The sequence below is a fragment of the Vulpes vulpes genome, chromosome 8 (genome assembly GCF_048418805.1).
Source record: "Vulpes vulpes isolate BD-2025 chromosome 8, VulVul3, whole genome shotgun sequence".
Lineage (NCBI taxonomy): Eukaryota > Metazoa > Chordata > Mammalia > Carnivora > Canidae > Vulpes > Vulpes vulpes.
In genome coordinates, this window is record NC_132787.1 from 80,489,745 (window position 1) to 80,505,018 (window position 15,274).

At 32.0% G+C, this 15,274-nt stretch overlaps 1 protein-coding gene across 9 annotated transcripts in view; it reads left to right on the forward strand.

The window, feature by feature from the left end:
* Positions 1 to 15,274, forward strand: part of MAP4K3 (mitogen-activated protein kinase kinase kinase kinase 3) — a 183,473-nt gene that overhangs the window by 137,550 nt on the left and 30,649 nt on the right. For 5 of the 9 annotated variants that reach the window (XR_012003160.1, XM_026018984.2, XM_026018986.2 and 2 more), the window contains 7 exons: positions 2,065 to 2,123; positions 3,728 to 3,760; positions 7,639 to 7,677; positions 7,908 to 7,961; positions 10,327 to 10,369; positions 11,737 to 11,896; positions 12,730 to 12,842. Coding sequence is in view for 7 of the 9 variants with exons in the window: in XM_026018984.2 (XP_025874769.1) it covers positions 2,065 to 2,123; positions 3,728 to 3,760; positions 7,639 to 7,677; positions 7,908 to 7,961; positions 10,327 to 10,369; positions 11,737 to 11,896; positions 12,730 to 12,842 (501 nt within the window). In the remaining 2 variants the exon portion in view is untranslated. The remainder of the gene's footprint in view (positions 1 to 2,064; positions 2,124 to 3,727; positions 3,761 to 7,638; positions 7,678 to 7,907; positions 7,962 to 10,326; positions 10,370 to 11,736; positions 11,897 to 12,729; positions 12,843 to 15,274) is intronic. The other 4 variants (XR_012003161.1, XM_026018985.2, XM_026018987.2 and 1 more) reach the window with 1 other exon arrangement.

The following is a 15,274-nucleotide window of genomic DNA, read 5'->3' on the forward strand; positions in this document are numbered from 1 at the left end:
CTATTAAAATACTACACTTGTTACTTTAGGCTCTTCTCTTACTTCCTAAGTACTCTGCTAATCTCATTTGATTTTTTTAAAAAATCATTGTCATCAACCTGGTGGTTCTGTATCATAAGTGACTGTTCCTACAACAGCCACATCTGTGTTTATATAACCATGGCCACTCTGTACAAATGTACAATTTTAGAAGCCATCATTTAATTTAGGGCTTAAGAGATTCTGTTGGCTGAAGAGATTGCTGGTATGGTAGAGGTGGTGCAGTTACCTATAGCTGAAGAAAACAAACTTGAATTTGAAAGTGTATTCATTAAAATTAGTACTTCTCTTTACTGAATACCAAAGGTTAAGTGTTCCTGTACAAAGTCATGGCCACTTAAACTGTGCAGCATAATAATTGTGTGGCAGTCTTGTGATAATAGTGCTATCATCCTATTAAGATATATCATTATGAATTAGAACAGGTATCCTTTTTCATTAGAATTTCATCTGATGCCAGTGTGACATTTTACTAATCTTATTTGTTTATGATGTATTTTCTTTTCTGTCACTGATATGACCATTCATTATACATGAAAGAACAGAAATATTGAAGAAGACGAAATTTGAATCTTGTCTAAACCAGGATTTTTGTTTTTCATTAGTTATCTTTTTGACAGGTATTGGAGTACTTTAATGTTACAGTGCTTTTCACTTAAGTGCAATGTATTGCTTAGAATCCTCATATTCCTAGGCTTAGTATTTTTGCGGTCTAGCATTTGTGTATCTTAATGAGGCTGAAGTGTTGGTTGTCTCTTTATAGGAAAATAAGCTGTTGGCATTTGAACCAGCAGTTATTTTAAGGGCCTAGTAGTGTGTACTAAGTACTCAGTATTCTAGACTGTGGGCTGTAGGGAAGAAAGATGGATTTAACAGTATCCCTTTGTTTGAGGAGCTTACAGCCTGGCTCCTATTTTTTTTATGAACTTGTCTAATAAATTAATTAAAAAGACAGTCTGAGTGCTAGAGGAGAACTATGTATATGAAATGCTGTGGAGACATGGAAGAGGTTGCACTTTTCTTCCTGCATAGTCTTAGAAGGCTACCTGAAGGAGATATCTTTTGCACTAAATCCTGGTTGTGCATTTGGCAATATCTTGTATAATTAGGAAACACTTTACACTATATTCTAATGAAAATAAAATTTATTTAAAATGTTAAATATTCCCTCTTTATTGTTAAAACCATGCTTGAAATACAGTGACATAAGAAGGGGAGGAAGGGAAGCTTTACTTTGTATTTTCCATGGTTGTTAGAAAACATTGTTCCTCAAGAAGACAGTTGAGGATATATATTGTTAGTCCCTTTGAATTTCAATTCTTAACTCTCTACAATCTGTAGCATTCAGTGGAAATGTCTAGTTAAGAAACTACCTTAATGCTTACTTGAAGGTTTGCTACTTAATTCTTTAAAAAATTATTAAAAAATCCTTTAAGTGTAATTTACAACCTTAAATTAGATATGCATATTCATCTATAGAATTTACTTTAAAAGACCATCCTATTCTATATCTTTAAAAAATTATTACCTGCTTGAAACAATGGTAGAAATATGTGATTGTTGTGTGTGTGTGTGTGTGTGTATACACACACACACACACACACACACACACACATATACTTCTTGTACATCTTATATACAAGGTCAAGATTTTTATTGCTTGTTCTCTTCTGTAATCATTTTTCCTTCATTATAGCTTGATATCAAATACCTTGAGCATTTTTCTTTCTAAAACTGACTTTTGCAAATTTTAACTACAAAAGCAATAACCATAAATGAAACTTGCATATATTATTCAAGCAAGTTCCCATGAAAATAAAGAACTTAAATAAATACGTGAACCACAACTACAAACTTCTGACACACTTTATTGTTGGAAGTCCTACTATGCCTTTTTTTTTTTTTTTAAGAACATATAGCAATACAGATTTATTTGCAGTCTGGGGTTTCTCTTTTAAAATATATATATTTGTGTATCATTTGTGATACTACTATTTTGCTAAATATGTAATTTTATACTGTTAGGATCTACAACTAGAATATGGACAAGGACACCAAGGTAGTTACTTTTTGGGTGCAAACAAGTAAGTAAAGTTCTTTTTAAATTAAGTTTAAGTTCAAGAATAATTAAGTTACTTTATATTTTAATATATTTATTATGTATTTATACTTACTATATTTTATTATATATAATAAATATATTTAATATATGTTTTAATATTTGCAGAAGTAAATTATATTAGTCTGGTAGATATGTTTTATAATATGCTTTTAACTTTTCTTCACTGCTACTTTGCTAATCATTTAGTCAGTAATTGTCATAATGGGGACAATTACCTTAAGGTTTTTATATCAAGCTACTTTGTAGATCTTACTTGTTAGAGGAAATGAAGTATGTTCCAACTGAAGACAATATATGTTTCAGGATTTTTTTTAATTTTATTTTTAAAGTTGACCTGTTTATTCCTTATAAAACTTGCTTTGGTACATGTTCCAGGTGTGTTGGCTCTGAAAATAGCTGGTATTCATACTCTGTAGAAATCTTTATCCTGACTTTATAGCCATTGAGATCTTTTCAAAAAGCAGATAATAGTTAAAATGTGTCTAGTGTCTTAAGAATTATCAGTTCATGTAAGAAGTAAATCCAACAATTACTAAGGCCTCTTCTATGCCAGTGACTGTGTGGGTGATGCAGCACTGTGGTGAAAAGGCAGCTTACAAGGTATAATAGTGTTAAGTTGCTCATACTCCTGAGTCACCAAGGTCAGGGGATAGGACTCTGCCCTTCCCAGTAGGTTCTCATTTCCTGAGTTCATGGATAGATTATCATTATAAAATCTAATTTGTAAGGAAATACTATTTAAATTGCCAAAATCTCCCAGCAATATAGATGTTGTTGTGATAATCAGAACAACTCAAAATTTCAACGTAGGATTTCACTTAAAGACTTGAGAAATATACGTCCATCCATCCATACTTTAAGTTAAGCAGTTGAGAAATGGTGACTAAAGATGAGTAGCTCAAATTTAAAAATAATGCAATATCATGTCTCTCTCCTTTTTTGTTGACGAAGTGTTTAAATACACTATCTTTTCTCAACACAAAGAAAAGATTTTGAATGACAACCTAGAGAAAGGCATCAGTTTTGATTTAAACTGAACTTGAGTTAAATACGATGAAGTTTTTAAAATTACCTGATTTAGGTTTCCTAAAATAGAAAATAAGCATAAAATTTCCTTAGTAGAAAAATGAAATTTTATCTAAATAGGAACTATGTGCTATTTATAATCTGTCCTGATTCATTGATGGACAGTAAAGAAAATTTGTCTTATAGTGGTTAGTAAATAAAAATTCTGAAGTGTTTTTATGTTATTTTTTCTAAATTTAAGGTCACTGGTTTTAAGGACCTTGTTGGCAAATTTTGGTATATTTTAAGAGACAGTGGATAATTTGGAGAAATATTTCATTTATACTTCTTTGGTTCATCTTAAATAAATTTTTAAATTATATACTTGCAGAAATGCAAAAAAAAAATATGGCCCATCACTAAATGTTTTTCCAGATTCCTTAGTTCCCATTGTCTAATTGAATTGTTAGACATTTTCATAGTATATAGTTACTTTGGCTAGGTAAAATGTTAATAATTTGCCCAACCTTCGTTTTTTGATTAATTGGATCCCTGCTTAAGGAACTGTATTCTATATAACGAATCACTGGCAAGGTAGGTTGGCCAAAAGTTTGACCTTTGGCTGTGTTTCGTGTACAGGTATATACATACATGTGACATGAGCATGGATGTAGCACTTCTCTTACTGTACTGATATGTCTGCTTTATTCTTGTGACTAGGCAGTGTTTTAAAACTCACAGGATTTCCTGCTTTCTCCATAGGTGATCAGGCAGACAGATTTCCATTTATGGGTTTCTACCTATTCCAGACCAAACAGGAACTAAGATAGTTTGCGGGTTTTTTGTTTTTCTTAGTAGGTTGATAGTATTTTGACTTACTGGGTTTTGTTTTCTCTTTAAACACTTATTGGGATCAACTTTTCTGATCATTTAAAACCAACAAAATACCATTTTTAAAATAAAACTTATTTTTGACTTTGTTTTTAATGTAAAGCAAAAATTCTAAAGATAGATTCTATTCTACAGTCTTAGATAATGAAGAGTAAACTGAATTACACAGTTCCTGGCACAATTGAATATATAGTCGTAATAAATGCCAGGCCTGGAGTCAAAACAGTCTCTTCCTGTAAGCTATGTGACTTTGAGGAATTTACTTCCATTTTCTCTAGTAAAATGGGGATTATAATAGTCCCTGCCTTGTAGGGTGCTAAGGGTAAAATGTAGTAATCATTGCAAAGCATTTAGGACAATTAGGGTTTAGTAAATGCTTGTTAATTGCCCTTATCTGTAGTATTTATTCAGTAAGTAATTGTTGATTGTGAATGTGATATGAATATGAGTGAATAGAACTGTTCTTTGGTTTTAAAGAAATAGGAAGGTTTTTGTTGTTTTGTCTTTAAATATCATCAGGACAATACTTAAAGATTATTTTGAGCCAGTTAGGCAATTTCAGATTTTAGTAACCAGCAGCGTGAATTTCTTACCTAATTTGAATATGCTAAATATTTTGGCTGTGGTTTTTCCTTCCCTGTATCAGTTTCTTCACTTTATTGATTAAATCTATATTGCAATATTGTTCCATTTTTAACCTTGCATCCAGATTTTGTAGTTATTTTAGATTGACTTAGTAATTCAGTATCTGTGGGCATCATTTTTGTTTTATTTTGTTCATTACTTTCTAAAATTTTCGTAACAGAACAATCCACATCAACTAGTGAATAGTGATACTGTTCATTGTAGAACACCCAATCTTGTTGGTTAAATCAGTGTCGTATTTTTCTCTAGGACACTCAAAATACAGTATTTACTATAAATGAACCTCTTAGCAAATTGAGTGATATTTCATTTTCTCTTTTAAAAAGCCTGAGAAGCAAATCATATATCCTACTTTTCTTTAAAATTTCATGAATTCTATAAACAAAATATCTATAACATATAGGAGATTTACAAGTAAATAAATTAAAATTTTACATGAGTCCCTAGCCATAGGCTAGCTGCTTTTCTGTGTTCTTATTCAGCCTTTCTTATTTTTGGAGAACCTAACAATCCCTGGAAGATTCTTTTTTTTTTTCCTTTTAAAATGGACTGCTGTGTAAATCCAATTAAATATGGCAATTGAAAAGAAACTACATTTTTAATTTCCCTCTTAATTATTTTCAAATTTGATTATTTTTCTACTGGAAAAAGAGATCCCTCCCAAAAAAACTATTGTTATATGTAATGAAAAAGTGTTTTTCATAGCTTTTAAAATGATATAAAAACCCACAGTACACTTCAGAGGGTACTGTGTTTAACTTAGTAAAATAGTTTAAAGAAGCACCTCTTCAATTTTTGGTCTCAAGATCCCTTTACAGTCTTAAAAATCGTTGAGGACTCCGGTGAGCTTTTGTTTATATAGGTTATAACTGTCAATATTTATTGTATTGGAAATTTACACTGAGACCTTTTTAAAATATTGACTTATTTAAAATAGTAATATACTCATTACATGTTATCATAAATAACATTTTTATGTTTGTATTTTAAAAAGTTCCTCGTCATTAAGGACCAATTTAAGTGGCACCTCTTTATGATACCTTCCTTGTTACACTGCTTGATTCCTCTCATGAGACTTAGAAGCAGCAAATAATTGTGATTATTTATATATATAAGTGTAATTCAACAGACATTTTGATGGGGCCCACTAATAACATTTTTAATGAAAAACAGCTATTTTTCTGAAACAAAATAATAGTAAGAAAAGTGGTAAATCTCTTTAATATCTGGTTTAAATAGAAGGCAGCTGGATTCTCATGTCTGCTACTAATCTGTTGTGTTATCATACATTTTGTAATCTCTGGAAAACTCCAGAGTTTCATTCTCAATAAAAGAATAAGAGTGCAAAAGGTAAATGTTTTCCACATCATATGTATTATGAAAATAGTTTTGTTCTTGCAGACCCCGTACAGGAGACTAGGGACCTCAGAAATCCCTAGACCACATTTTGCTAGTTTAAGGAATATTGCTTAGTCAATCATAATAAAGAAAATACTAATTGAGTACTTAAATATATTCTAAATTACTATTTTGAGCATTTTAACCATATTCAGTGTATCTTTAGATAAACACTTTGATGTAGGTACTGTTATAATTCCTGTTTTATAGATATGGAAACTGAAGAATTGGGAAATCAGAGTAACTTCTTGAAGTCCACACAGCTTACAGAGGCAGAGGCAGGACTCAGATTCATAACCTGGCATCATCATTTTTGCTTTCCTGATTCAAGTCAGAAGCTCCTGCCTTCCTAGAGCTAGCGCTTGAGGGGCTTTGTGAATAGGATGATAGATTTGATTGACATACCTCAATTTTATTTATCTGCAAAGTAGGATTTGCAGTTAATTTATGATTTTCCCATGTCATTTACACTTGAGCTAGAGCTTTGTCATTTTTTAATACTTACATTGTTAGTAAGCTGGCCTAATTAAAATACCAAATACCAAAATCTATTCTGTTAATTGTTTATACCAGCTAACCGTACCTTTCAGTTTCTTTGGTCTTATGTTTTGATAATTTTAAGGACAGTTTTTTCCAATATATATCAGAGGGAGAAAATGGCCTTACAACTTTGGAGGAAAGTAAATTTTCTGTGGACTCACTTTTACCTCAGTCTTTCGGTAGCCATATTTCTCCCTATCCCATTGGCTTTAAGAAAGCTACAGAGTTTTTATGAAGAGTGTAATGTAGGAGATAAGCTTGCAGTGAAAAGAAGCAAGGGAACCTCAGGAATGCCATGAGTGCTCTCTTACATTCCTGAATACCAGAGTGTCATAAATTGCTCCTAATGATAAAATCCTCACACCTGGTCTGATACAGGCTTAGTCTCCCAAAAGTGTAAATGTGTTTGCCAGTACACCACTGGAGAACAGATACTTCAGGTAAGTGAGTGTCTTCTGTGAAAGCAAAGTGCTACTACATTCATGTATTCACATCACATGCATGCATGCTTTTGCAGAGATCCAACATGTTGAGTTTCATTTTGTAGGATTGCCTGAGAGCATGTTTTTTTTAAAGTGTGTCACCTTCCTTATTTTAAAAAAAAGAAAATATAATTTCAGGTGTCAGGTAAAATGTTCCAGGTAAATTTGAATCCTGGAAACCCCTGACTATGACCCTGCAATTATGGTTGTGTCAGTCCTATTGTGACATTTCATGGTGGGTTGTCCTCTGTTTGAATTGGTATTTTTCAGTAGACATTAGGATTTATTTTGTTCATTTCAAATACATGTGTAAAGACATTAGCAACAGAAAATAGAGATATATTATTAAGTATAACTTGATGTTCTATGGTATAGAAATCATTGTGGTGGATGTTAGTAAGTAGTAAAAAGTAATTTAAAAATTTGTGGGTAAGGTTAAAGTGATGAAAATATGTACTTGGTATTCCTTTGCTTATTTATTCACATTTTTTGTTTTTGTTTTTGTTTTCTTTTAAGGAGTCTTCTGAAGTCTGTTGAGGAAGAATTACATCAGCGGTAATTTTGATTTTTAATTAAGCTTAAAATACTTCTCGTCATAGATGAGTAAAGTCTGCCCCTTTCTCTGTCTTATAGCCTGAAGTTGTACTGTTGTTTAATTCTAAATCCTGTAAAGCTGCAGAAATAAAATTCTGTCTTGCAGTAGCCCTTCTTGCATTTTCTAAAATTTATTAAGCCATTTTGGTTAAAGTCCATTTAGTGACAGTGGAATTATCCTTTGTCCTTAGAGGGCATGTGGCACATTTAGAAGATGATGAAGGGGATGATGATGAATCTAAACAGTAAGTTCTATTTCTGTTTTTGATAAAAGAGAAGGTATTATTTGGCTTGGTTTCATAAATCTGACAGCTTAATATTGCCAGTAATTTTAATATCATTAGTAACTTAGTATTATGGATTATACCACAGTTTCTTTCTCTATTCTAGTTGTATTAGTGAGCTTAAGCTGCATTAACAAAATACCATAGGCTGGTGGTTTAAACAATTTATCTCACAATTCTGGAGGCTCAGAAGTCAGGCTCGAGCTGCTGGCCAGTTTAGTTCCTGATGAGAGATCTCTTTCAGGCCTGCAGATGGCTACCTTTTCACCAGGTTCACATGGGCTTTCCTCAGTCCATATATGCAGAGAGAAATCTCTCCTCCTTTTCTTAGAAGGCCTCCAATCCTGTCCAGTGAGGGACCCACTCTTATGACCTTAGTTAACCTTTCACTAAACACTAGAATATGAGCACAATTCAGCTAAGTTGTCTGCCTTTCTATAACAGGGATCACCTTTCCTCCTGTTTACAGTAGTATGTTTATCATTCCCATCTAAGATCTCAGCAGAATATCCTATAATACCCTCATTCTACCAACATTCTGTGAATGATTATTTTTGTACTCTAAGATGATGGAAACTTTTTCTCCAGCTTTCTTCTTTCTGACCTCTCACCAAAATTACTCTTAGCGTCCATATTTCTAGCATGTACTTTAGAACTCTTCTAGCCTCTACCTGTTACTCAGTTCCAAAGCTGCTTCCACATATTTGTGGTATTCTTGTTCACATATATGTGGTATTCCACATATATGGGTATTCCACATATATGGGTACCACATATATATTCTTCTTCACATATATGTGGTATTTCACATATTTGGGTATTCTTGTTACCAAGCAAGTCTGTTTTAGCTTGGGCTGCCATAAGAAAATACCACAGACTGAGTGACTTGAATAACAAAGTTGTCACAGCTCTGGAGTCTGGGTATTTTAGATAAAGGAACTGCCCATTCAGTTCCTTTATCTAAGGAATAGGAGGGCCCTACTCCTGAGTTGTAGACAGCTGCCTTCTTATTATATCCTCAGATAGCCTTTTCTCAATGTGTATAGAGAGAGAGAGAAGGAACGATCTCTCTTCCTCTTCTTCCAAGGTCTTGTTGAATCAAGACCCCCACCCTTATGATCTCATTTAACCTTACCCTAGAAGCCCTAAGTCCAAATACAATCACATTGGGCATTAGGGCTTCAACATAGGAATTTTAGTGGACAAAATTCAGTTCAAGGCACTGGCTAATGACAACTTTGAAAGAAACTAATTAACAAACAGTAAATACGTCTTATAGTTTAATGTCGTAAATTGGTAACTTGAAGATGCTATAATTACTACTACGACTACAAAGAAGCTTGTACTTGGTTGATTAAATTTCATCTGATATGTTTTAAATTTTTTTTAATTTTTATTTATTATTTATGTATTATAGTCACAGAGAGAGAGAGAGAGAGGCAGAGACACAGGCAGAGGAAGAAGCAGGCTCCATGCACCGGGAGCCTGATGTGGGATTCGATCCCGGGTCTCCAGGATCGCGCCCTGGGCCAAAGGCAGGCGCTAAACCGCTGCGCCACCCAGGGATCCCCTGATATGTTTTAAATAAACACATACATTGGATATAAGTGTATTTTTAAAGAGGGCATATTTTCACTTAGTGAAGTGAAACTAATACATAGTTTTTTTAGATTTCTTTTTCCTGTAAAGAAAGGTGCAGTTTCATGGTACAGTGACACCTAACAGCTGGAGGGATGGAGGCATAGGTTTTCTTCTGTACCTCACTACTCTGTGACCTTGAGTCAGGTCACTTTACCTCTCAGCCTCCCTTTCCTCATCTGAGAGTTATGCTCCCTCATCTTCCAATTTTTTTGTACATCTAAAACCCCAGTAATGAATTTTAACGAATTTTAGCTTCAATCAAATAAATTCTACCTAAAATTTTACAGCAAATATATGTAGCTTTTGATCAGCTTCATCAGAAATATTTCATATCTAACAGTAGTAAAAATGAGGCTTGTAATGTATTTTTATACTATATCATTTTGCTATTTTTCCCTAAACCTAATTGCCACTTATGTTTTTTATAATAATTACCTTCTGATTGATATAAACTGGAATTGTAGTTATCTTCCTGTTTTAATTTGAAACCAAGAAAGCATATCTCCTTAATTACTTCTGAGTAAGTCATTCAGTATAACTTGAACATTTCACAGAATACTTTGGAAAACACTCATAATCTCAGAAAAGGGAACTTGTTTATGCAAATTTTCCTCCATATCTTTGAAAAATTAATTATATTTTAGTAACAATTCAATTTTGATTCTAAACTCTCATGTTTTTATAGTTCAACCATGAAAGCGAAAGTTCCACCTCCTTTGCCACCAAAGGTGAGCAGGATTTTCAGTTTGAATTACGTGTGTGTATGTGTGTGTGTGTGAGAGAGTGATCTGCCACTTTCGTACTGTATTGTTTCTCTGTAGCTTACTTTCACTTGGAGCCACAAAAAAAAAAAAATCATGAAGTTACTAACCATGATATATATGATTGTGATTATTTGTCTTTTTTTTAGTTATCTCATCACTTAGTGTTTATTCTAAATAGTAAGTTCTAGAAATTTGTACTTGAAAATGATTAATAATGAGTCAGTATTATTTCATCTGATTGGAAATCTCACATTTTTTGTAAGATTTTTTCTTTCAAAATCTATGTATGGTCTACTAGTAACAGATTTCCTGAGAATGAGTAATGGATAGCAATTTATCATCATAGATGTGTAACTCTCAGAAGGTACTTTTACATTAAAAATACAAGATAGGACAGTAATTTCAGAAATTTTTAACAAAATCCTTTTGTCAAAAGCATCATAAAATACTAAAATTATTCTGATGGTATTTTTAAAAACAAAATGGGTTAATATAGTAATACTAATATGAATTTATTTTATAAGTTTATATGCAGAGCAAATTTTAGTTATAAAATTGAACTAGTTATAAAATGAGCTGTAGTAAGGTTTGAAATTAGGGATTATAAATGACAATTGGAGTCTGACCAGTCTTGGCATCCAGTGGTACTACTATATTTTGTTTTGAAAAAAATTATGATTCGCATAGGTAGATAATATTGCACTTGCTTGTTTAGTTTTACATTAGAATTTCAAAAAGATAAGTGCTGCAGCAAGCAATCTTCCTAATAAGGGACACATTTATAAGAATTTATAAATTCTCTAAGCTGTCAGCTGACTGGAGTTTTTTTCAATGCCTGCACAGAAAGTTTCTCAGCCATTCCATATTGCTGTGTTAGTATTCTCCAGTATGATAAAATTTTAATTGGTATCTTCTCCTGCCCTAGCTTAAAAGATTAAGCATTAGCATAAAAGACATTGAGTCATCTAAAACAGACAGTTTAGCATTGTAAAGAACTGAAATCTGATTAGCCTGAATATTTAAAATAAAAAGAGACTCATTTAAATTGGAGATCAGAAAAAAATATTTTTACTTAGCAAGTCTACGTAGGAAAGCTTGTGAAGGAATTAAGGGGCCTTTTTTTCTGAGAAAACCCATTATTGTACGTTTTAAGGATATATGTAAGATAATCAGATAGTTGAATAATCTTGAAGCTTAGCTAGTAAACACAGTTTAAAAGCCTGATATATAATAGTATTTAATATGTAAGAGAAAATGTTTAATGTTTTACCTTTTGAATGAAACTAGTAATTTCATGTTTAATCATTGTTTCCTTTTCTGTATTTTTTCAGCCTAAGTCCATATTCATACCACAGGAAACTCATTCTACTGAGGATGATAATCAAGGAACTATCAAGAGATGTCCCACATCGGAGAGCCCTGCAAAGCCATCCCAAGTTCCACCTAGACCACCGCCTCCCAGATTACCTCCACAAAAGCCAATTGCTTTAGGTAAGGTAATGGGGGAAGGAAGGGTGAGAGAAGCATGTTACTAGGGTTTAGTACTGTGTAAAGAAAATGGAGGATATCCTTCTTTTAAGGGAATATTTGAAATTCCTTTGAGGGAGGGGAGAAGGAAGGCAGTTGATGTTTTCTGCTTTTTGCACACGGTTTGAAGTGTTTATAGGACAGGAGTACCTGTGACCCATTCTGGGATTCAAATGTCCTTGTTTCTCATTTCGTATCTAGCCCTCTTCCCTCTTGGAGAATTGTGAATGCTCAATTCATCATTTATCTTAGGTGGCAACAGAAGAAACTGAATTCTGAACAGACAGGGACAGGTTGTAGGCTACTTGTGTTTTAGAAAAAGAGAAGGGTACTACTCTAGCTTCCTTATTTTATTTATCATTTTTAGAAAAATGATTGTCACTATTACTGGATATTTGCCTCCAAATTAATACTAGAAGATGCTGTTTTAATATATATTCTTGGATGTTATGCATAAAAAGCAATTAAAAAAAAAGAACAACTAAAGTTTCCTGGATAACATACTGCAGATTACCCTTTCCTAAAAGTAGTTATATATTCAGTATTTCTTTGTCTTTTACACAATATATATGCTTAGATAAAATCCGATTTAAATTTGTATGAGAAAAATAGAGGTCTAAGTAGCAGAACATGCGTATAAGACTTTTTTCTTGAGTGCTAAATATTTCTGATGGGATGATTCCAAATGAAGGCAGAAACTGAGAGATCTTATTTTTCTTTCCTACTTGATGATTTTCTGAATGAAAGTTTTCATGAAAATTAATCCTTTTAAAATATATTTAAACATCTTACTGAAGGAAATGGAGTGAGCTCCTTCCAGTTAAATGGAGAACGAGATGGTTCACTATATCAACAACAGAATGAACACAGAGGCACAAACCCTTCAAGGAAAGAAAAGAAAGATGTACCAGTAGGTATTTATATTTATAAGCTCTACTTGTGTTTTTCATTGTGTTAAGTTAGTTTCGTTATAATTAATGAAACTGACAATTATAGATTTTATAATATAGTATTTAATATATTAATTATAATGATAATAGATTGCTTAATCTTTAAAAAAGTAACTGCTGTGACATACTTGAATGGTGTCCAGTTTGTTATAATAGTGTATTATAAAATGTAACCTTCTGTATACAGGTAACTATTATTCTCATTATGATGAGATTGATTCTTTAAAAGTTCATTTTTCAGTCTCAAAAAGTTATGGAAAGGACATGGACAGATAAGGAAAGCTAGAACTTTTATTCAGGACAAATTTCTGACTGTAGATTACATAATTCATGGTATTACTACTCAAAAAAAAAAAAAACTTAATGAGAAAAAATTATTTTCCACTAGATATAAAATAACACTTCAGGTAAGATGAAATTAACCTTAGCAGCTTATTCCTGTTACAAATTTGGATAAAACGCTGTGACACAATTATAAAGCATAAATAATTTTTATTGAGAGATTAAAATATTTTAACATTTACCTTTCAGTGTAATACTTAAAAAAAAAGTCCGTAAAGTCCTCAATTCAGATGCTAATGAGATTTTAATTTTTTGTGTATAATAATATACACATATATTTATAGTATATTTATAGTACATTTCAAATGTTTCTGCGCATATAGCTATGTTTTTATGTAGTAAGCACATTGCTAGAGGCTTTTGTACTATATCTGATAGTCAACTTTTTTTTAAGATTTCATGACATAATATGACAAACTTTATTTTTATATTCAGTTAAAGCATTTAACTGGCTTTATCCATCGTAATTGTGAAATTTAGGTAGTATGTTAACAAAAGCATAAAATGCCCTTCAGGAATAAGTTTTTATGAAGTCTCTCCAACTGAGCAGGGCCTCTTTGTTTTCATCAGTTTAAATTTTAGCAGTCCTGTTAACGTAGTAGTACAGAAATACAACCTACTGTTCTGTAGTACAGCATAAAAGCCTTTGGGAGATGTATACATTTTTTATGTATGCATTTTTAATTCACTCTGTTACCTTATTTCATTAGAAGGAATTACTATGCTGTAGTAGTGAACCTAAGAGTAATTCTGAAATATGTCCATGACCGTATGATAAGATAAATAGTATACATGACATATTAAATGATTACAGTTTCACCAGCTTGAAATTATTTACAGCCAGTTCTGTCAATATCTAATGTAAATCTGACAGTTAAAAGGTTCAGAGCTTCCTAATTAAAAATGTTTTGCTAAAGTAGATAATCTAACATAATTTAAGGATATCAATATAAAACTAAGTACATAAATTATTTGCAAAATGGAAAAAAAATTGTCAGAAATTGGTAGCCGTAATAGGCTGTACATCCTCATATACATATCTACAAAGTAAAATTTCAAATAGTCTTAATTTCAAAACTGTGTAGTAGTTACAGAAGTAGTACTACACAGAATATTTCATCTGTATCATTTATTTATATGATATCAATTAACAATAGTTTTTAATTTTTGTCATTCCATTTAGATAATTTTGACTTAGATTGAGAAAAAATTAGGATGTCATCGTTAAAATATTAAGATTAACCTCCAGAGAAGTCTAGACTTTCATAAAATTTGTTTAAAGTATATAATCTCAAAGAGATTTCCTTCTGTGGGGGACAAATCTTATACTCCAAGTCATGTAGCCCCTTAGAAGAATATTTCACATTCTTGAGCATGTTGTAGATAAACAGTTATGCAATTTTTACTCTTCCTTATAATTATCAGTATACTTTGACCAGTGATTGATAAATTTGAATCCATCAAATTGTAAAACTTCAGTTGACATTGTAAACAAGGTTAAGATAATCAACAGACCTAGATAAGACATTTGTAATGTGTTTAATATAGTATTCAAATCTAGATTATATAAAGAACTCAGATAAGAAAAAAGATAACTCAGTAAAAGAGGGAAAAAGACAATTCACAGAAGAGAATATATAGATAATGAATAAACTGGTTTTTAAATATTCTCAATTTTCCTAACAATCAGAGGCCTGCAAATTAAGGAGAAAACATTTTTTACTGATCAGTTTGATAACATTGTCTGTGAAACCATAAAGAACCAGCGCTCTCCAACGTTGCTGGTGGGTATGTTATGAAATGAGCATTCAGAAGGACAGTGGTCGGTATCTGCCAAAGGGTAAAAGGTGCAGCCCTTTTGTTCCAGTGGTTTCTCTTTTCACAGCATACCCTAAAAAAGTCATTCATACATTGCATAGTAGGATGTATGCCAGGGTGATTATTTCTGCATTTTTGTTACAGTAAAAAATGAAAAATAACTTAAAAATCCATTAATAATTAGGGAATAGCTAAATAAAGTATGTTCATACTGTGCTCCAGTTAAAACAGA